This window comes from Erinaceus europaeus, chromosome 15, assembly GCF_950295315.1.
Source record: "Erinaceus europaeus chromosome 15, mEriEur2.1, whole genome shotgun sequence".
Classification (NCBI taxonomy): domain Eukaryota; kingdom Metazoa; phylum Chordata; class Mammalia; order Eulipotyphla; family Erinaceidae; genus Erinaceus; species Erinaceus europaeus.
In genome coordinates this window covers 20,568,252-20,592,135 of record NC_080176.1, presented here as the reverse complement: position 1 = coordinate 20,592,135, position 23,884 = coordinate 20,568,252, and the positions used below count along the sequence as shown (strand labels likewise).

At 42.7% G+C, this 23,884-nt stretch overlaps 1 protein-coding gene across 3 annotated transcripts in view; it reads right to left on the bottom strand.

The window, feature by feature from the left end:
* CRCP (CGRP receptor component) overlaps positions 1-23,884 on the bottom strand; it is a 47,510-nt gene that overhangs the window by 8,596 nt on the left and 15,030 nt on the right. For 2 of the 3 annotated variants that reach the window (XM_060173133.1, XM_060173134.1), the window contains one exon: positions 1,603-1,660. In XM_060173133.1, the coding sequence (XP_060029116.1) occupies positions 1,603-1,660 (58 nt within the window). Of the gene's footprint in view, positions 1-1,602; positions 1,661-22,720; positions 22,816-23,884 lie in introns of all 3 variants that reach the window. The other variant, XM_016191268.2, reaches the window with a different exon arrangement.

The following is a 23,884-nucleotide window of genomic DNA, read 5'->3' as shown; positions in this document are numbered from 1 at the left end:
AGCCAGAGCTGAGCAGAGAGAGGCTTCATGTCAGGGATCAAACTCGGGATCTCATGCTTGAGAGCTCAATGCTTTGTCCATTGCATCATCTCCCAAGCTGTTACTTATTTATTTTGAAGTATTTATTTATTTCCTTTTGTTGCCCTTATTCTACTGTTGTAATTATCATCGTTGTTACTGATGTCGCTGTTGTTAGGACAGAGAGAAATGGAGAGAGGAGGGGAAAACAGAGAGGGGGAGAGAAAGATAGACACCTGCAGACCTGCTTCACCGCTTGTGAAGTGACTCTCCTTCAAGTGGGGAGCCAGGGGCTCGAACCAGGATCCTTATGCCTGTCCTTGCGCTTTGCGCCACCTGCACTTAATCTGCTGCGCTACTGCCTGACTCCCTTTTTTTTTTTTTTTTTTTAACCATTTTCTTCCATACTTTTCTGAAGAAAATCTGGAAAAGAGCTAAGTACTAAGTACTGCCAGAAACTGACTTTGGAAATGGCTTATTTTCGTTTTATTAGTTCTTGAGTCTATTTATTTATTTATTGGTAGCTGACTAGCCTACTTAATAGTTGTAGCTTAATAATGCTCAGGAAATGTCACAGCATACTATTGTAGTCTCCGCTCTGAGTTACTGGAGCTCAACTTCATATTCTCCTAACACCATCTCATTCTGCGCCAAGTGTCTGGTGCAAAGTAAAGCTTTATGGTGTGGTAGCCACTGAGACTCCACGAGCTGACGTGGCTCTGCCAAGTGGTTTAATATGAAGGAGCAGGAGGATCCATTTTGCGGCCTCTAGAAATGAACCGTGGCCGTGGTGCAGAAGAGGGACTGCAGAGGGCTGTGGGAAAGGATGCTGCCAGAGGCGAGGTGAGGAGTGATGACGCAGTAGGGAGAGAAGAGCAGAAGAGAGAAAAGCAACGGACTCCGGTACCAGCTGAGATATGAACTAAAAGGGGAAGAATGACATCTAGACTTGGGAGACTGGGCCAGGAGGGCTGAGAGAAAGAGCATCTGGGAAAGTGTCCATATGTTCCACTACCCAAAACAAAGTAGAGAGACTTGGGTTGAAGGCTAGGGTGTGGGGGAGGAGATAAGAGTCCATCAGAGGGGACTGGGCAGCGGTGGCCCCTGTTGAGTGCACACTTACAGTGTGTAAGGACCCAGGTTCGAGTCCCTGGTGCCAAACTGCGGTGGGGATGCTTCACAAGTGGTAAAACAGGTTTGCTGGTGTCTGTCTTTCTCTTTCCTTCTGTATCTCCCCCTCCCTTCTCAATTTCTCTTTGTCCTATCATCATCATCATCATCATCATCGAATCTATCAGTCACGTTGAGTCTAATGTTTCCATGAAACACTTGATTGGCAACAGCCTCTATCGGAAGACAAAGAGCTGCCACATCATGGAAGCAGCGGCGTCCACGCTGCTCACTCGGGTCCGGGTGACGAGATCTCCTTTCACTCTGGAGTGAGCTGGTTACGCAGCCTTTGTGAGGAACAGCAGCTGCTGACTGGTCTCTTCTCAGCCTCTATCACCCTTTCTACATGTAGGCCCAGAAGCCAGAACCCCCCCCACTCCACCCCCGAATGCAGACCTCCTTCCCTCCTCTCACCAGCTGGATCTCCACAGCAGTCATAGGCCTGTGATTCAGCAGCTGAAGCTTTTCAGCTCTGTCAAAAGAGAAGAGAAAGATAAAGCATTTAAAACCCTCACACCCCCTAACATAAATAACAAAAGTAAAGCATGATTTTTTTTTTACTATTAAGAATTTTATTTGGTCCTCCTTATTAAAATACTCTCTAATGCATTTAACTTTTCCAATGCATAATAAATCATATTTGGAAAATTATTCATTATTTCTGAAACTCTTTGTTTTTCTTTGTGACCCCACCCCCTGCCAGGGGTTAGAATCAGGATCCTTACATCGGTCCTTGCGCTTTGCACTACAACTGCCCAGCCCCCAACTTTTTTTTTTAATCTTAAAGGATATAGAGTTTGATATTGGTGACATTCTCTCTTAGTTGGATTTAAGTTTAGAGATTTTTTTTTCCCCCTATGGATTGAGGAACTTAATAATAAAAATTGTTTTGCTTTCTTAGGAACAGGGTCATGAAATTACTACTAGCTGTATGGATAAATCTGCTATTGATAACAGGGATAGTGGAAAGTTAAGATAAACTTCTGAGCATTTTATAAGCAACTTAGTTTTACTTTAATGCTATTCTAAAACACTTAGATTCTCATTACATCGATGCTGGATTACATAAAGATAAGAAGATTGCTAATTTCACCTTTGCATTCTAATGGAGATCTTTATTTAGTTGTTTAGCTCAAAAAAAAAAAAAAAAGAACATTCCATAGAAGTAATATTTTCGGGAGTCGGGCTGTAACGCAGCGGGTTAAGCGCAGGTGGCGCAAAGCACAAGGACTGGCATAAGGATCCCGGTTCAAACCCCGGCTCCCCACCTGCAGATGAGTCGCTTCACAGGCGGTGAAGCAGGTCTGCAGGTGTCTATCTTTCTCTCCTCCTCTCTGTCTTCCCCTCCTCTCTCCATTTCTCTCTGTCCTATCCAACAACGACGACAACAACAATAATAACTACAACAATAAGACAACCAGGGCAACAAAAGGGAATAAATAAAATAAATATTTAAAAAATATATATAAAAAAATTTTTAAAAAAAGAAGTAAAATTATCAGTTGAGTCCTCTCCTCTCCCAGATCAACTAGGAATACCAAAGGAGACCACCCGGACCGAAACAAGACAGGACTAGAATGACCACAGGAACCCAGTAAATCACCCGTGAGTACAAACACGCGCGTGGCTGGTGACAGAGAGGAGAGAGGGGCCTAAGGAGAGATTAAGTGACTGCTAACAGTTCAACAGTTTATCAGTGGAGACACCACCTCCAGTCTGCTCCGCAACAAAGGGACAGCTGAAGGGAGGAAAGGACTCCCCAGAGACTCACCAAGTGCAACTCTGAGTCTCCATTGCTACTACCCTCAGAATCTGGAGCAGCAACAGGGAGGGACACCAGGGGACAGACAGAGATCTAACCGGGAAACTCAGGAGAAGACCTATACCTTGGTGGCATAGCTGAGGGGCTGTGAAAGTCTCTTTGCATAACCACTGGATTATCTCTGCCACACCCTGCTTTATCTCTTAGTCAGGAGTCAGTGATTAAGCTAAGAAGCCTACTGATAGTTTAAAAGCCCTCAGGCTCCCATAGCCTACAGGGAAGAAAAAACAAAAGAGGCTTTTACACCACTGAGCTCCAACTCAGGGATTGAAAAAACTGTTAACTTCCACCACGGTAAACCCTTTAATTAAATTACTTAGACACAAGTCAATCCAGGCAATAGTAATCAATAATTTGAAAAGTACTGATAAAGGGAACTCATAACATAATATATAAAATGGTTAAAACAACAAGAAAAAATATTGGAGACTCAAGCCAGGACAAGAGTCCAGCTAAAAGTCCTCCAGAGGGTGAAGCACAAAACAACGAGTTCAACATCCAAACATTAGCTAAGGAAATAATAACAGGAGTGAGTAAAGAATTTGAAAAAATTGTAATCAGAAATGCAGGAACAACAAATGAGAATATGGAAGAAAATTCTAATTATCTCATGGTTACTAAAGAGCTGAAAGCTGAAATCGCTGAGCTAAGAAGGCAGCTAGCTGAACAAGCTAAAACAGTTATCAGAGCAGGGCAACAAAATAGATGAACTCCAGAAAGCAGTAGAGGGCAGAGAGAATAGAATCTATGAGGCTGAAGACAGAATTAGCAAGATTGAGGATGAATTAGAGACAACTAAAAAAGAAGTAAGAGATCTCAAAAAGAGATTAAGAGATGCTGAAAACAACAACAGAGTCCTATGGGATGACTTCAAAAGAAACAATATACGCATTATTGGCTTACCAGAGGAAGAAAGAGAAGGAGAGGAAGAAAGCATTCTCCAGGCCATAATAGCTGAAAATTTCTCTAGTCTAGACAACACCAAAGACATAAAGATTCAAGAAGCCCAGAGGGTCCCAAACAGAATTAACCCAGACCTAAAGACACCAAGACATGTCATACTTAGAATGGAAAGGAATAAGGATAAAGAAAGGATCCTCAAGGCTGCAAGAGAAAAACAAAGAGTCACCTACAAAGGAAAACCCATAAGATTAGCAGCAGACTTCTCCATACAAACACTACAGGCCAGAAGAGAATGGCAAGATATCTATCGAGTGCTCAATGAGAAAGGCTTTCAGCCAAGAATACTATATCCTGCTAGACTATCATTCAGACTAGATGGAAGCATCAAAACCTTCTCAGACAAGCAACAGTTGAAGGAAGCAACCAACACCAAGCCTGCCCTGAAAGAAGTTCTGAAAGGTCTCATATAAACAACCAGACCACCACAAATAGGACATATATCAAAACACTCTAAAACTCTACAAGAATGGCGTTAAAATATCTTCAATCTTTGATATCAATAAATGTCAATGGCCTGAATTCACCTATTAAAAGACACAGAGTAGGAAGATGGATCAGAAAACACAACCCAACAATATGTTGTCTACAGGAAACTCACCTAACTCAACAAGACAAACACAGACTTAAAGTGAAAGGATGGAAAACTATCATACAAGCCAATGGCCCACAAAAAAGGGCAGGAACAGCTATTCTCATATCTGACATGATAGACTTTAAAATAGATAAGATTAAAAAAGATAGGAATGGACACTACTTAATGCTCAGAGGATCAATCAAGAAGACTTAACAATTATTAATATCTATGCACCCAATGAGAAGCCATCTAAATACATCAAACTTCTACTGAAAGAGCTACAGCAATATATTAACAGTAACACAATCATAGTAGGGGACTTCAACACCCCACTATCTCAACTTGACAGATCATCCAGGAAGAAAATCAGTAAAGACATAAGGGAGATAAATGAAGAGATAGATAAACTAGAACTACTGGACATTTTCAGAGTCATTCATCCCAAGAAACTGGAATACACATTTTACTCAAATCCACATGGATCATTCTCAAGGATAGACCATATGTTAGGCCACAAAGACAGCATCAGCCTATTCAAGAGCACTGAAATCATCCCAAGCATCTTCTCAGACCACAGTGGAATTAAACTAACACTTAACAATCAACAAAAGATTAGTAACAGTCCCAAAGTGTGGAAGCTCAACAGTACACTTCTTAACAACTTCTGGGTCAAAGAGGAAATCAAGAAAGAAATCAAAATGTTTCGAGAGTTCAATGAAAATGAAGACACAAGCTATCAAAATATTTGGGACACAGCTAAAGCAGTCCTAAGAGGGAAGTTCATAGCTATACAAGCACACATTAGGAAACAAGAAAAGGCACAAATAAACAGCCTGATTGCACATCTTAAAGACCTAGAAGAAGAACAACAAAGGAATCCTAAAGCAACCAGAAGGACAGAAATCACTAAAGTTAGGGCAGAAATAAATAACATTGAGAATAGGAAAACCATACAAAAGATCAATGAAAGTAAATGTTGGTTCTTCGAAAGAGTAAACAAAATCGACAAACCTTTAGCCAGACTCACAAAACAAAAAAGGGAGACGACCCAAATAAATCGGATAGTAAATGAAAGAGGAGATATCACAACAGACACTGCAGAAATTCAACATATCATGCGAGGCTTCTATGAACAACTATATGCCACCAAGCTAGAGAACCTGGAAGAAATGAATGATTTCCTAGATACCTACCAACTTCCAAAACTAAGTAAAGAGGAAGTGGATAACATGAACAGGCCCATCACAGCTAAGGAAATTGAAACAGTTATCAAAAATCTTCCCAAAAATAAAAGTCCTGGACCAGATGGTTTTACAAATGAATTCTACAAAACTTTCAAAGAAGAACTAATACCTCTACTTTTAAAAGTCTTCCAGAAGATTGAAGACACTGGAATAATCCCTGCCAGCTTCTATGAAGACAACATCACCGTGATACCAAAAGCAGAGAGGGACACAACCAAAAAAGAAAACTACAGACCAATATCTCTGATGAACATACATGCGAAAATATTGAACAAAATTCTAGCCAACCGGATACAGCAGTATATCAAAAAGATTGTCCATCATGACCAAGTGGGGTTTATCCCAGGCATGCAAGGTTGGTTTAATATACGTAAATCAATCAATGTGATCCACCACATCAACAAAAGCAAGACCAAAAACCACATGGTCATATCAATAGATGCAGAGAAAGCCTTTGACAAAATACAACATCCCTTTATGATCAAAACACTACAAAAAAGGGGAATAGATGGAAAATTCCTCAAGATAGTGGAGTCTATATATAGCAAACCTACAGCCAACATCATACTCAATGGTGAAAAACTGGAAGCATTTCCCCTCAGATCAGGTACTAGACAGGGCTGCCCACTATCACCATTACTATTCAACATAGTGTTGGAAGTTCTTGCCATAGCAATCAGGCAGGAGCAAGGAATTAAAGGCATACAGATTGGAAGAGAAGAAGTCAAACTCTCCTTATTTGCAGATGACATGATAGTATACATGGAAAAACCTAAGGAATCCAGCAAGAAGCTTTTGGAAATCATCAGGCAATACAGTAAGGTGTCAGGCTATAAAATTAACATTCAAAAGTCAGTGGCATTCCTCTATGCAAACACTAAGTTAGAAGAAATTGAAATCCAGAAATCAGTTCCTTTTTCTATAGCAACAAAAATAATAAAATATCTAGGAGTAAACCTAACCAAAGAAGTGAAAGACTTGTATACTGAAAATTATGAGTCACTACTCAAAGAAATTGAAAAAGACACAAAGAAGTGGAAAGATATTCCATGTTCATGGGTTGGAAGAATTAACATCATCAAAATGAATATATTACCCAGAGCCATCTACAAATTTAATGCTATCCCCATCAAGATCCCAACTACATTTTTTAGGAAAATAGAACAAATGCTACAAATGTTTATCTGGAACCAGAAAAGACCTAGAATTGCCAAAACAATCTTGAGAAAAAAGAACAGAACCGGAGGCATCACACTCCCAGATCTCAAACTGTATTATAGGGCCATTGTCATCAAAACTGCTTGGTACTGGAACATGAACAGACACACTGACCAGTGGAATAGAATTGAGAGCCCAGAAATGAGGCCCCACACGTATGGACATCTAATCTTTGACAAAGGGGCCCAGACTATTACATGGGGAAAGCAGAGTCTCTTCAACAAATGGTGTTGGAAACAATGGGTTGAAACATGCAGAAGAATGAAACTGAATCACTCTATTTCACCAAATACAAAAGTAAATTCCAAGTGGATCAAGGACTTGGATGTTAGACCAGAAACTATCAGATACTTAGAGGAAAATATTGGCAGAACTTTTTTCCACATAAATTTTAAAGACATTTTCAATGAAATGAATCCAATTACAAAGAAGACTAAGGCAAGTATAAACCTATGGGACTACATCAAATTAAAAAGCTTCTTCACAGCAAAAAAAACCACTACCCAAACCAAGAGACCCCTCACAGAATGGGAGAAGATCTTTACATGCCATACATCAGATAAGAGTTTAATAACCAACATATATAAAGAGCTTGCCAGACTCAACAACAAGACAACAAATAACCCCATCCAAAAATGGGGGGAGGACTTGGACAGAATATTCACCACAGAAGAGATCCAAAAGGCCGAGAAACACATGAAAAAATGCTCCAAGTCTCTGATTGTCAGAGAAATGCAAATCAAGACAACAATGAGATATCACTTCACTCCTGTGAGAATGTCATACATCAGAAAAGGTAACAGCAGCAAATGCTGGAGAGGGTGTGGGGTCAAAGGAACCCTCCTACACTGCTGGTGGGAATGTCAATTGGTCCAACCTCTGTGGAGAACAGTCTGGAGAACTCTCAGAAGGCTAGAAATGGACCTACCCTATGACCCTGCAATTGCCCTCCTGGGGATATATCCTAAGGAACCCAACACATCCATCCAAAAAGATCTGTGTACACATATGTTCTTGGCAGCACAATTTGTAATAGCCAAAACCTGGAAGCAACCCAGGTGTCCAACAACAGATGAGTGGCTGAGCAAGTTGTGGTATATATACACAATGGAATACTACTCAGCTGTAAAAAATGGTGACGTCACTGTTTTCAGCCGATCTTGGATGGACCTTGAAAAAATCATGTTGAGTGAAATAAGTCACAAACAGAAGGAGAAATATGGGATGATCTCACTCTCAGGCCGAAGTTGAAAAACAAGATTAGAAAAGAAAACACAAGTCGAACATGAAATGGAATTGGAGTATTACACCAAAGTAAAAGACTCTGGGGTGGGTGGGTGGGGAGAATACAGGTCCATGAAAGATGATGAATGACATAGTGGGGGTTGTATTGTTAAATGGGAATCTAGGGAATGTTATGCATGTACAAACTATTGTATTTACTGTTGAATGTAAAACATTAATTCCCCAATAAAGAAATAAATTATTAAAAAAAAGAAAATATTAAAAAAAAAAAGATGACAGAGGACCTAGTGGGGCTTGTATTACTATACAGAAAACTGGGAAATGTTATTTATGCATGTCCAAACTATTGTATTTATTGTCGAATGTAAAACATTAATTCCCTAATAAAGAAATAAAAATTAAAATTAAAATTAAAAAAAAAATTATCAGTTGAATGAAATTAATGGTAAGAGAATCACGACATCTAAGGGCACATGTCACTAGTAAGACTTATAAAGACCTTCACAACTACGGTGTGTGCTCTTCTCAAATATAGAAGCAATGTATCTGGTGACCAATAATGGAAAAATTTGATAAAAAGTCTCAATTTTAGGCTGTCATTGGTCCAACACCCCCCCCTACCCATTTCACCTTGGAACCTAAGTAGTCAAGAATCAGCAAGTGGATACCTATAGCAAGTTGCCAGGTAACTAAATTTTTTTTTAAATCTTTATTGGATACAGATAGCCAGAAATCAAGAGGGGAGGGGGAGACAGGAAGGGGGGGAGACAGAGAGACACCTGTAGCCCTGCTTCACCACCCGCCAAGATTTCCCCCAGCAGGTAGGAAGTGAAGGCTTGAACCCAGGCCCTGGAACATTGTCATGTGTGCACTGAACCAGGTGCACCACCATTCAGCCTCAAAAGTTGTATTTTTAATGTCTATTTATTTATTATTATGAGGAGAGAGACCAGAGCACTGTTCGGCTGACACATGGTGCTAGAGATGCAGTCTGCAAAGCCTCAGTCCCCCTGAGGCAGTGGTTACCTTCTTAGCAAGCCTGGATTAACTTCTTAGTGGAAGAAAAAAAAATATATAGTTGGTGGCACACACACACCCCCCACCCCACAAATAGGACTTTCTAACCACAGCAACCATGGCCTGCTGCCAAGGAGCCGTTATCAGAGCCTGCTCAAATTGTACTCTCAGGATATAGAAAAAAAAAAAAAGAAAACCTTTAAATGTGTTGCTGTTCTGTTTAATTTGTTGCTATCAGGTAGCTGAAAAATGTCTAAGAGCAATAGCATTAGTTTGTTCTGGGCTCAGTTTCTTTTTGGACACGAGTCTGCCGAGCCTGCCAGCACTGAGCAAACGCTGCTTCTTGCTCTGCTGCCTCAGTGTGCCCGTCTCTCTGCCTGAGAACCGACAGCACCCGGTACGACTGGAGGCCGATGCTCCTTTCAGCAGCTTCTCAGCAACCCCGCCCCCAATACTGGTGATGGACACAGATGTGCAACAGACCCAAGTGAGGGACAGAAACTTGGCTGGGGAGTCGGGCTGTAGCGCAGCGGGTTAAGCGCAGGTGGCGCAAAGCACAAGGACCGGCAGAAGGATCCTGGTTCGAACCCCGGCTCCCCACCAGCAGGGGAATCGCTTCACAGGCGGTGAAGCAGGTCTGCAGGTGTCTGTCTTTCTCTCCTCCTCTCTGTCTTCCCCTCCTCTCTCCATTTCTCTCTGTCCTATCCAACAACAACAACAATAAAAAACAACAAGGGCAACAAAAGGGAATAAATAAATAAAATAAATATTTAAAAAAAAAAAAAAAGAAACTTGGCTGATGGGAGTCGGGCAGTAGCACAGTGGGTTAAGCGCAGGTGGCGCAAAGCACAAGGACCGGCATAAGGATCCCGGTTCAAGCCCCCGGCTCCCCACCTGCAGGAGAGTCGCTTCACAGGCGGTGAAGCAGGTCTGCAGGTGTCTGTCTTTCTCTCCCCCTCTCTGTCTTCCCCTCCTCTCTCCATTTCTCTCTGTCCTATCTAACAACGACAACAACTATGGCAACAAAAAGGGAAAATAAATAAATATTAAAAAAAGAAAGAAAGAAACCTGGCTGACATGCCATCTAGCTCATGGAGTAGGGGGCTGGACAACAACTCACCTGGTAGAGCAAGCACCTCACTGTAAGCAAGGTCCTAGGTTCAAGCCCCAGCACAACATAGATAGTGTCTCTCCTCTCTCTCCCTCTACAGCAGTAAAATTAAGTTGGCCTGGGCTGCGGTCTCATGCACGCAGGACTCAGCACCACACTAAAAAAACAAAAAACAAAAAAAACAAAAAAACAAACAAAACGTTCAAGTGGGCCAGGTGGTGGCACGCTTGGTAGAGTAAATTTATTACAGTGCCCCAGGACCAGTACAAGCCCCCTGTCCTCACCTTCAGGGGGATGTTTCACCAAGTGGTAAAACAGTGATACAGGTCTCTCTCTTCCTTCCTATCTTCCCCTCTCAATTCCTACCTCTATCTAAAGTAAATGAATAAATAAGATTTTTTTTAATGGGGTACAATTTCACCCACTTTTATTGAGCATGAAGTATTCTTTTTTTTTCATATTTATTCCCTTTTGTTGCCCCTGTTGTTTTATTATTGTAGTTATAAAAAAATTTTTAAAAAAAGAAAGAAGAAAAAGAAAAAATTTTCTTTATGTAGTGGCAGCACCAGGCTTACGTGTAAAACCGTTATGCGGTCTCCTCTATTTTTTTTTTATTTTATTTATTTATTCCCTTGTGTTGCCCTTGTTGTTTTATTGTTGTAGTTATTATTGTTGTTGTCGTTGTTGGATAGGACAGAGAGAAATGGAGAGAGGAGGGGAAGACAGAGAGGGGGAGAGAAAGATAGACACCAGCAGACCTGTTTCACTGCTTGTGAAGCGACTCCCCTGCAGGTGGGGAGCGCGGGCTCAAACCGGGATCCTTGTGCTAGTCCTTGTGCTTCATGCCAAGCAGGTTTAACCCACTGCGATACCGCCTGACCCCATCATGAAGTATTCTTTTAAACACTGGTGACCCAGAGACTGGGGGTGAGAGGGTGCGCAGAATTGTATTTTAATCTTACCTTTCTACCCGAAAAAGGAAAATAACTTTGCTGACAAATAATAAGTACAGGGACAGTAGTCATCAAGACTAATTGCCCAGTCACACTGATCTGGAGTACTGACCAAATTTATCAGGGAATATTTTATTAGATTAAAAAATGAGAGCTGGTTGGTGGCATACCTGGTTGTGCATACATGTTACAAGGATCTGAGTTCAAGGCTCTGGTCCCCACCTGCAGGGGGAAAGCTTCACAAGTGGTGAAATGGTGCTGCAGATGTCTCTCTCCCCCTCAACTTCTCTTTGTGTATATCCAAAATAATTCAGTAAGTAAATGTTAAAAGAGACAGAGACAACCACTCAGAATGTGCCCTTTATTTCTTCACTGTAAAAGTGAGAGAGATGGGGAAGTTGGGCGGTAGCACAGCGGGTTAAGCACATGTGGCACAAAGTGCAAGGACCGGCGTAAGGATCCTGGTTCGACCGCTCAGCTCCCCACCTGCAGGGGAGTCGCTTCACAAGCAGTGAAGCAGGTCTGCAGGTGTCTCTCTTTCTCTCCCCGTCTTCCCCATCTCTCTCCATTTCTCTCTGTCCTATCCAACAACAATGACACCAATTACAACAGTAAAACAACAAGGGCAACAAAAGGGAATAAATAAATAAATATTAAAAAAAGAAAGAAAAACAGAGCCCATAAAAGAAAAAGTGAGAGAGACTAGGAACTGGAGAGTCCTCCATCAATTACTGAGTCAACAGCACTAATATGTGTCAGAATCCTACAGAGCGGGAACATGGTTCGTGAAGAAATACAGCAAATAGTGCAAGTGCTCTCTCCCTGACCCCTTCTTTTTTTTTTTTTTAGCCAGGAACTTCACTACTTTGGATTGATTTTTTTTCTGACAGGAGAGAAGAAAGGACAAGTCAATTAAGCTTCCTCCAAATGAGGTAGGGGCTGGGCTCGAACCTGGGAAGTGTGTATAGCAAAACCGGCACACTGTCCAGGTGGGCTATTTGCTGCTCTGTTATGGTATAGTTTTAATAACCCGAACTGCCCCTGCGGCTCCAGACAGACTATGACCCACATAGTCAACGACTGCTACCTCTCCAGATTCAAAGGAGGTCTCGAAACTTTACATCAGGCTCAACCTGACGCTGTTGACTGGCTACGGAAGAAGGGCAAACGCTAGAAGAAGAATAACTCTTATATGGAAGTGTTTAGAAAAAGGATTTTTTTAAAAATCTAATTATAAAAAACAAAGATGGGGGTTCTGGTGGCAGTACATTTGGTAAAGCAGACATGCTACAATGCACAAGGACTCAGGTTTGAGCCCCTGATCCCCACTTGCAGGGGGAAAGCTTCATGAGTAGTGAAGCACGGCTACAGGCATCTCTGTTCCCTTGATTCCTCTCTGTAACCAATAAATCTTTTTTAAGTTAAAAATAAAAAAATCCAAGATGGACAAAATTATCTTGGTTGGCTGGTTATCTCTTAGACATGGCAGAGAATTATTTTTGAGAGAAGATGACAGGTTACCCAGACTCAACCTTAATCTTGGCAAACAAGAACCACAAGGAGTTCACCTGGAGTAGCATAAGGTATAATCTGCCACCCACAGAGACTTTACAACCCTGCTGGGCAAAGGCCACAAAGGCAAGCAAATCTCAACAAAAGATTTAAGTAGTAGTTGAAACTAATTACCCCTATATCACGAGGAAATAAATACACAGCTTACGTAATGCAGGAGGTGTGGTTGAAATGTGTGGCTCTCAAGGAAGACAGAGCTTAAAAAAGGACATGTTCTCACAGGCACCAATTTCTAAATTTCTCTGGCTAGCCCTGGAGCTCCGACTTTATCTTTCTTTCCTTCCTCCTTCTTTACTTCTGTTATGATCTTTATTTATATATTGGATAGAGACAGAAACTGAGAGGGCAGGGGGAGATAGAGAGGGAGAGAGACAGACACCTGCAGCACTGCTTTACCACTCGCAAAGCTTGCCCCCTGAAAGTAAGGACCAGGGGCTAGAACCTGGGTCCTCGTGCATTGTACTATGAGTGCTCAACCAGGTTCGTCACCACCTGGCTCCTCCTCCAGCTTCATTTTTCAACTCAATTCAATAAATATGTATTGAGATGAAAAACATTCCAAACTAAAAGATGAATAAGCCACAACTCTCAAGGCCATGAGCTTCAGAGAAGCAGTGCAAAGCCACTCACTGTCCCGAGGCCTCAAGTTCACCACAGGAATAACAGTGCTTAACATTTCATAGGGAGATAAGAGGGGTGAGAATCTTACCACCTACTGAGGCCAGAGAGATAGTTCTTCAGGTGGGACACATGCTTTGCACTGTGCACAGCCTAGGTCCAAGCCCTGGCACTACATGAGAGTCCCGCAACAATGGGGGAAGCTCCAGTGCTGTGGTGTCTCCCCATCATGCTCTGTGTCTCTATCTGAATGAAAAAGTCAAGCCAAAGGTGGAGCAATCACTCATGCCCCAATTATGCAAAGGAAGGAAGGAGTGAAGGAGGGAGGGAGAGATGGAGGGATGGAAGGAAGGAATGGCATCTTTTTAAAATTTTTTTTATTATCTTTATTTATCGATTGGATAGAGACAGTCAGAAATCGAGAGGAAAGGGAGGGACAGAGAGGGTGAGAGACAGAGAGACACCTGCAGCACTGCTTCGCCACTTGTGAAGCTTCCCCAGAAGGGGATCTTAACTATTTATTGCTTACTTCTCATATAGCAAACACATGTAATCGCCAGAATTCACTGACGCTGAGATGGTAAATAACTTGTCCAAAGCTACGCAACTGGGATAGGCAGAACTGGAACTCTGTCCCCGCAGCCCATGTCCTTAACCATGGGTTTCTAGTATCCATGGGGATACTAGAAACAACTGTGTGCTACGCAGTGATTTCTCCAAAAATGGGAATTACTGTTAAGGCAGTCAAACGCCCTGTCCTCATTATCACCCAAAGATTTACTCTAGACTGGAAGGTAAAGACTTCACAGAGGAGAAGATACTTGCATGAGGCTCTGGAGAGTTGGCTTTTTGTTTTTAATATTTATTTATTTATTCCCTTTTGTTGCCCTTGTTGTTTTATTGTTGCAGTTATTATTGTTGCTGTTGTTGTTGATGTCATCGTTGTTGGTTAGGACAGAGAGAAATAGAGAGGGGAGGGGAAGACAGAAAGGGGGAGAGAAAGACACCTGCAGACCTGCATCACTGCCTGTGAAGCGACTCCCCCGCAGGTGGGGAGCCCAAACCTAGATCCTTATGATGGTCCTTGTGCTTTGCACCAGGTGCACAAAACCAGCCCAGCCCCTGGAGAGTTTTCTAGGCAAAAAAGATTAAAGGGGCAGAGCCAGGATGGGAACAGTATAAGCAAACACTCAGAAGAACAAAAATCCATACAGAGGTTGTGCGATATGTCGCTAAAAGGAACTTTGTAGACACTGAAAAGCTGCCAAAGAAAATGGAGGCGGGGGAGTCGGGCTGTAGCGCAGCGGGTTAAGCGCAGGTGGCACAAAGCACAAGGACCAGCATAAGGATCCCAGTTCGTGCCCCGACTCCCCACCTGCAGGGGAGTCGCTTCACAGGTGGTGAAGCAGGTCTGCAGGTGTCTGTCTTTCTCTCCCCCTGTCTTCCCCTCCTCTCTCCATTTCTCTCTGTCCTATCCAACAACGACAACAACAATAATAATAACTACAACAATAAAACAAGGGCAACAAAAGGGAATAAATAAATAAAATAAATATTTTAAAAAAATAAAAATAAAGTAAATAAAAATATTTTTTAAAAAAATAGAGGCGGAAACAGTGTGATACAGCCAAGTGTGGAAAAAACCAAGTTGAGGGAACAGGGCGGTGGGTGGCACACCGGGTTAAGCGCACATCAAAGCACAAGGACGCGTGTGCAATGATCCCGGTTTGAGCCCACCTACAGGGGGGTCGCTTCACAAACAGTGAAGCAGGTCTGCAGTTGTCTTCCTCCCCCTCCTCTCTCAATTTTTCTATTCTATCCAATGGGGAAAAAAAAAGGCCCCAGGAGCAGTGGATTCAATAAGCAGTCACCAAGCCCCAGTGATAATAAAAAGTCGTAAAATGAGCAATAGTCGGCAGGGCAGGGAGTCTAGAGATGTGTGATGTCCCTGGTCACTCGGGTGCAGCCTGGGATAGATTGGGGGGTGAATGAAGGGAAGGGAAGACTCAAATTTTATTATCAGGTTGTTAGGCTGGAGAAAATACATTAATTGAAATTCAAGACTGTAGTGCTAGTGGAACAAAAAACAAACAAGCAAAAAAGAGGTTTCTATGAGCGGCTTATCTGGTTTTAGCTCTCATTTGTTCTAGAACTAAAAAGGCTAGCAAGGAGTTATGTGAAACCATGAGAGTGTCGCAGCCCCGGAGCCAACTGCAGTGTAAGTGAAGAATCCCGTGAAGCTCCTCCATCCAGGGGCTGGGAAGGAGAGAGGGAGAGAGAGAGGCCAGGAAGGGGGTAGGGAGGGAGGGAGGGAGAGAGGCCAGGAAGGGGGGAGGGAGGGAGGGAGGGAGAGAGGCCAGGAAGGGGGGAGGGAGGGAGGGAGGGAGAGGGAGAGGGGGAGAGAGGGAGAGAGAGAGAGACAGAGAGACAGAGACAGAGAATGGAAAATGAGGAGGAGACGGCCGGCCGGGTGGTGGCGACCTGGCTAAGTGCGCATATCACCATGCTCAAGGACTTGGGATCGAGCCCCTGTTCCCCACCTGCCGGGGGAACACTTCATGAGTGGTGAAGCAGGTCTGCAGGTGTCTTTCTTTCCGTCTCTCTGTCTCCCCTCCCTTGTCAATTTCTCTCTGTCTTATCCAATAAAATGGGAAAAATGGCCACTGGGAGTGGTGGATTCGAAGTGCTGGCACCCAGCCCCAGCAATAACCCTGGTGGAAATAAGTAAGTAATAAAATAAATAAATAAATAATGTCAGAGACTGAACTCAGGGCCTCATGCTTCCACGTCCACTGCACCACCTCCACTGGGCTGCAGAAAAGGGAAGTCGGCTACTGCTGCATACACATTCACTTCACTCGCCCTCACCTCAAAATACTTAAAGGGAGAACTGCAACCATTACAGACATGGTTCCCAGTTAAATCTGAAGAAAATATCTAGAAATGTGGACAACAGAAAGACACCTTAACAGCAGGCATCCACACTGGAACTTCAGGCTAAGCTAAGCCAGTCACACTGTGAGAAGTGCTGACGGTGTGTGACGCCTTCCCCGATAGCGAGATGGCCGTGGTTCCTCTCCAGATTGTGCAGCTACTACGTGAAGCACCCACAAAGGAGCTTCCCTTCCTCTGAGCAATGAAGACACTAGCGAGCCAAACAGCGAGAGGAGGGCACACTGGGGGCCAAGAAAGAATGCTGCCAGCAGCAGCCCCAGCTCCAAACCCAACATCCACACCAACACCCTCCCTCCCACCAGCACTGCTGAAGCAGGTGGGAAAATAGGACTGACTGGAGCGTCAGCCGGAGAGCCTGGCAGTCCACCAGTTACCAACTGGACAACAGAAAGATACGGTGAGCTTCAGGAAAAGCAGATGGCGCGTGGGACTGCCACACCCTTGAAGCCTAGACTTCCGGTCCTGCACAACACTGCAAGGCCCGTTACCTACCACCACTGCTAGGCCATTCCCACTCCTGTGGTAGGGAAAGCCTGGCCCTGCTCAGGTCTGTTTAATGAACAGCTCCTGGTCCACACCCTCGAGAGCACTGGACATACACAAAAGACTGAGGATGTGCAGTGGGGGCTTGAACCTGGGTCCTTGTGCACTGGTAATGTGTGCACTCAGATAGGTACACTACTGCCTGGCCCCCTAGTTGTCATGTTATTTAATCTGAAAAATCTCACATCAGTGAATCAAGACAAAAGTCTAGGAGGGGAAAAAAAATTCAAATATAACAGAACGGTGTAATCTTCCTGAAAATAACTTTCAAAGTAGCAATCATAATGATGATCACAGAGCTTAGGACATCCATGGGAAAGGAATTCAACAAGGACAGAGAATGAATGAAGAAAAAAAAAAAACTAAATCACAGAGCTAAAGTGTCGGGAAATTGTGAGGAGCCTCACAAAGCACCCTGCATACCTGATACTATGGCCTATCTACATAATCATTGTTTTGCCTGAAAAATCCCCATGCATTCCATTCCTTTGATCTATCTTCTTTCTACCCTCCAGACCTTCCCTGCCTGCAGGGCAGTATTAATCCTACCAGTTAAAACCCTCGCAACAGTTGCTAAGGAAGTTTCTACCTTCCCAGCCCCTTTCCTAGCAATTTCCATTTCCGACTTGCCACTTCCAGGTCTGCCCTTTAAAAAGCCTGGGCTCTCTGATCAATAAATACACTGCATTGTCTTGCCACCATGTGTCTGTTCCTGAGTCATCTCCTTGTATTGCTGAATGAGTAGCAGCCCAGGCTGGCTCCAGTCGCACCTAGGAAGAGGCACCCCCACGCTAGCCTGGCAAAAGAACATAGTATCTGAACTAAAAATACTATATATATAAAACAGGCCCTTAACAACAGAATGACAAAAGCCAAAGGCAGAATCAGTGGGCTTTAGAATAGAGTGAGTAGTTGTAAATAATTAAGTTAAAATAAGAGATCTGGGAGTCAGGCGGTAGCGCAGCAGGTTAGGCGCATGTGGCGCTAAGCACAAGGACCAGCATAAAGATCCTGGTTCCAGACACTGGCTCCCCACCTGCAGGGGAGTCGCTTCACAGGCAGTGAAACAGGTCTGCAGGTGTCTATCTTTCTCTCCCCCTCTCCATTTCTCTCTGTCCTATCTAACAACAACAACAATGAAAAGAAAAAAACATCAAGGGCAACAAAAGGGAAAATAATAGATATATAAAAATATAAGAGATCTATGTGACAACATTCACATTACTGGGGCTCCAGAAGGAGAGTGAAAAGGTCAAAGTTCTTATTTAAAGAAATAACAGATGAGAACTTCTTCCATATTAGGAAGGAAGCAGGCATCCAGATCCAGGAAACTCAGAGTTCCAAACAAAATAAAGTCAAACAGATGTATACCAAGACACATTGTAATTCAAACAGCAAAGATCAAAGAAAAAGACAGAATCCTGAAAGCAGCAAGAGAAACCTCACAGAGACAAACACAAGGAAAACTGAAATAAAATTAACAGCAGATTTCACAACAGAAGGCCTAAAATTCAGAATGGAATGGCAGGATATAATCCAAGTGTTGAATGGAAAACACCTCCAACCGAGATTACTCTACCCTGATAGGTTACCATTAATATTTAACTGAGTTTAAAAAATATTTCAGACAACAGCAATCATGGAATTGGCTCTGCAAGAAAAGCAAAAGGAATTTCCACAACAGAAAAGGAAATTCCATTTAAAAGTAGCAAAGATACCTAAAGCAAATAAAATATGTGAAGGAAAAATAAAAATGGAGACTCTTAAAAGGAACAGGAGGTAATTACATGCTTGCAGTCCAAAATAATTTGTAACTTCAGCACTTTAGTATATTTAAAAATAATAATAATAATTACCTAGAAGAAACAAAGAAAAAGACAAGTGGAACTTGATCACTATTCACGATCCACACTTAAAAATGACAATATTTCATATCCATACTTTAATTCAACATAAACTGAAAAGATACAAGCACACCATTATTCACTGTAGTGTTATCGGCAATAGCCAAGATATGAATACTTTCAAGTGTCCAGTCAGTGACAGATAACTGGACAAAGACACTGTAGAGTGTCACAAATAAAATCCATCTCTGCTGTACGAAAAGAGGGAAACTTGTCTTTTGCTACAACACAGAACTGAAGGGGGTCATGGTGGCGAGACAATGCAATGTATTTATTGACCAGAGAGCCCAAGGCTTTTGAAAGGGCAGACCTGGAAGTGGCAAGTCGGAAAGTTTTTATAAACCAACGCTACCCAAATTTTTAAAAACCATGAAAAATTTATATTATACTGTCTAGCACAATTCAGTTTAGGTGCTAAAGATATACGGAAACACAAGAGCAAACACTGAAGGAAGTCCACTAGCCCACTCTACTGGCTGCTTTTAGAACAACACGGCCTGCAGTTTTTGTTCCTGGAGATCTCAGATAACCTAAAACTCTTAGATGTTAATCTGTGCCAAGAGTCAAATCACATTATGAAGAAGAGACACTAAAGTACTGCCAAAGACCTTAATGAGTCCTCAAGTCTGGGGTCACAAGTATTAAGAGGGAACTGAAAATAGTCCTCTACTCTATTATAGGTGCCTTAAGTTTCTACAGCCGATGGTCAGTCTGAGTCAGCTTCAAGGTAACTCCTACATTAGGCTTCTGGAGTAATAGATACATATTTGTAGCAGAAAAAATGTAGAGACTGGGAAACAAATACTACCCCACAGTTGAGAAAAGGTTTTTAAATACAGAAATAATCATTGGAAGGACATGAAAAGTAAACAAAAGTAGATGGACTGAGATAGGAAGACAGCTACTCAGAAAGACTTTAATGCCTGAGGCTCCAAAGTTTCAGGTTCAACCCCCAGCACTACCATAAATAGGTTTACAGTTAACAATATTTTAAAATTTTTTTACATTTACTTATTTTCCCTTTTGTTGTTCTTGTTGTTTTTTATTGTTGTTGTAGTTATTATTGTTGTTATTACTTATGTTGTTATTGCTAGATAGGACAGAGAGAAATGGAGAGAGAAGGGGAAGATAGAGAAGGAGAGAGAAAGATAGACACCTGCAGACCTGCTTCACTGCCTGTGAAGCGACTCCCCTGAAGGTGGGGAGCCGGGGGCTCAAACCGGGATCATTATGCCGGCCCTTGCGCTTTGCGCCACATGCGCTTAACCCGCTGCACTAATGCCTGACTCCCTATAGTTAACAATATTTATAGGCTTTTCCCATATTTGGGAGCTACACTCTTCCCTGATCTGTCTAGTCCTTTTTCCAACTATGACACCATCTCCCCAGACAATACCGTTAACCCACCTGCATGTTAGCTGTTGGGCTCAGGCAAAAATTAGAAGTCATGGGCCCTTTGGAATATATCTACAATAGACCTCTTAGCTTTTTCCAAATGGAGACCCCTAATCTCATCTGCTATTTTCTTGCCTTTAGGTTCATGATTATTTAACAATTTGTTCTGCTTTATGTCTTAACGCTTTTTCAGCCAACAAGTTGCAGATGCTATGACGCTAACCTGACTTCCCTGGGCAGAAGGACCTCACCAATGTGTCCTGGAACCCCACCTCCTCAGAGCCCTGCCCCACTAGGCAAAGAGAGAGACAGGCTAGGGGTATGGATCAACCTGTCAATGCCAATGTTCTGCAGAAAAGCAATTACAGAAACCAGACCTTCCACCTTCTGCACCCCATAATAATCTTGGGTCCATACTCCCAGAGGGATAAAGAATAGGAAAGATTTCAAGGGATGGGATAGGATAGGGAGTTCTGGTGGTGGGAACTGTGTGGAACTGTATCCCTCTTATCCTATAGTCTTGTCAATATTTCCATTTTATAAATAAATTTTTAAAAATAAAGTAAAAGGGAGTCGGGCAGTAGCGCAGCAGGTTAAGCACAGGCGGTGCAAAGTGCAAGGACCAGCATAAGGTTCCCGGTTTGAGTCCCCGACTCCCCATCTGCAGTGGAGTCACTTCACAGGCAGTGAAGCAGGTCTGCAGGTGTCTATCTTTCTCTCCCTCTGTCTTCCCCTCCTCTCTCCTTTTCTCTCTGTCATATCCAATAATGAGGACATCAATAACAGTAATAATAACTACAATAAATAAAACAACAAGGGCAACAAAAGGGAATAAACAAACAAATATTTTAAAAAATAATAAAGCAAAGACCAGCATAAGGATCCTGGTTCCAGCCCCCGGCTCCCCACCTGCAGGGGAGTCGCTTCACAGGTGGTGAAGCAGGTCTGCAGGTGTCTATCTTTCTCTCCCCCTCTCTGTCTTCCCCTCCTCTCTCCATTTCTCTCTGTCCTATCCAACAAGAACAACAACCTCTACAATAATAACTACAACAACAATGGAAACAACAAGGGCAACAAAAAGGAAATAAATAAGTCTTTAAAAAAAACCCTTTAAAAAAATAAATAAAATAAGAAAAACAGTATGGCAATTCCTCAAAACTTTAATAGAATTAATGGTTTATTAATGGAACTTAATAACTAATCAATAATATTAACGTGATCCCATATGACTTCTGGGTACAGAAAGAACTGAATGCTAAGCCTCAAAGAGATAGCTGTGCAGTCCAGTTCATAGAAGCATCACCAATTACAACAGCCAAAAGGTAACAACAGCAATCCAAAGTATGGAAAAAATAAGTGAATAAGTAAGACATGATCTCTACAGAAATAGACAGTATATAGCCTTCAAACAGAGGGAGAGCCTGACACCTGGTACAGAATGGAGGGAGCACGGAGATAGTCTGGCAAATGAAATGAGTCACTCAGAGAAGGACCACGGCTCTGGTTCTCTCACGGGAGATGCAGGAGCAGGCAAGTTTGTAAACCAGCAATTTGATAACACCCAGAAGCTAAGAGGACAGTGAAGATGAGGTGTCACTGTTTCCTAAGTCCAGAGTTTCAGTTTTACAAGATGAGAACTGTTCTGTGCATGAACAGCCGTGAAGGATGTACAACACTATAGCTAATGGCAATGAATCACAAACAGAAAAGCGGTTAAAAACTGGGGGTGGGGGAGTCGGGCTATAGCGCAGCGGGTTAAGCGCAGGTGGCGCAAAGCACAAGGACCGGCATAAGGATCCCGGTTCGAACCCCAGCTCCCCACCTGCAGGGGAGTCGCTTCACAGGCGGTGAAGCAGGTCTGCAGGTGTCTATCTTTCTGTCCCCCTCTCTGTCTTCCCCTCCTCTCTCCGTTTCTCTCTGTCCTATCCACGACAACAACAATAATAACTACAACAATAAAACAACAAGGGCAACAAAAGGGAATAAATAAATAAAATAAAATATTAAAAAAAAAAAAAAACTGGGGGTGGGGAGATAGCTGACCCCCCCAGGAGAGCACAGGTCCTAACCAGGTACGACGCCCCGGGCTTGCACCTGGGACACCGCACAGGAGCACACAGCACTGGGGGAAGCTTCACGGGTGGCAGAATGGTGCTAGAGTTTCTCTCCCTCTTGCCTTTTATTTTGTGGAGCCACATCTCACTGCTCTAGCTGCTTCCTCACTCAGATACAGAGGGAGGGGCTGAGAGGGAGAGACAGCACAGCAGGGACGCTCGCTTCCTCTGGTACTGAGCCACATACACTCCAAGCACTGACCCTACACAGTGAGCAGTATCTCTGGCCTGTACACTCTGGTTTCCATTGAGTTCCTCTTCTACTTAAGACACTTTTCACTTACTTTGTTAACTTGTGGCTTTTCATTGCTGTGAGAAATTCTTTAACAACTTCAGGACTCTGATGACTGCATGGTGTTTTTGATATATACATTAATGTCTGAAAAAGAAAAAAAGAAAAAAAGGCAAGAATAAGACAAGGAACTCTGAATAAGAAAAAAAAAAAAGAAGATATTTTGTACCCTGTTGATCGTGCAATGAGAAAGGCATATTACCTCTGAGGTACTCTTCCCCCAAAGCAGTAACTTCAATCTAACCGTGAAAATCCACTAAACAGCAAACGCAAGGACTGGGGAGACAGCATAATGGTTTTGCAAAAGACTTTCAAGTCCCAAGTTCAATCTCCGGTACCACCATGAGTCAGAGATGAGCAGTGCTCTGGCCCTCTTCTCTGCATCCCTCTCTCATATTAAAATGCTGTCCTGAATAGAATCTTTGAACACAGAAAGAAAATTAATAGGAAAGCTAGAAGTCTTCCTTCCACCCCAGGTTTTCACTTCAAAGAAGTATATAATATAAGAATAATCAGGCAGCAGTATGGCAATGTTCATTTCTTTATTGTGACAACTGTTGTAAGGTTAGGGGTCAAACATAGGTAACTTCTCAGCACTAGTGTCACAACTCTTCTGGAGAAGCTTTCAAGGGAGAGAATGGGATATGGAGTTCCGGTGGTGGAATTGTGTGGAATTGTAGCCCTCTTATCCTATGGCCTGGTCGATATTTTTTTTATTTTATGAATAAATTAAAATACTTCTTGATTTTTCTCTAGTAAGAAGTTTTTTGTTTTTTGTTTAATACTGTGTGGGAGATGAGAGTTATATTCCACCACCACATGTGACATTCCATTTGCTCCTGTCCAAGAGAAAAGAAAGAGAACCACAGCATCACTCTGGTACATGGTGCTGCCAGAGATTGGACCCATGACCTCATGCTTGAGAATCCGACACGTTAGCCACTGCGCCGCCTCCCAGAGCACTCTGGGAGTACTGCTAGTGGACTGCGGAATTGAAGATGGTCTCAGAGGATCCTCTGTCCCTCGACATACGCCCAATATCAGAAATGAAGACAATCTTTTGACTAGTCCCTCTAACTTAGTACTTAGCTGACCTTTACAACTGGCCGGACCCCTTTCACCTCTACAAACAGAATAAAAACTAGGCATGAGTAGA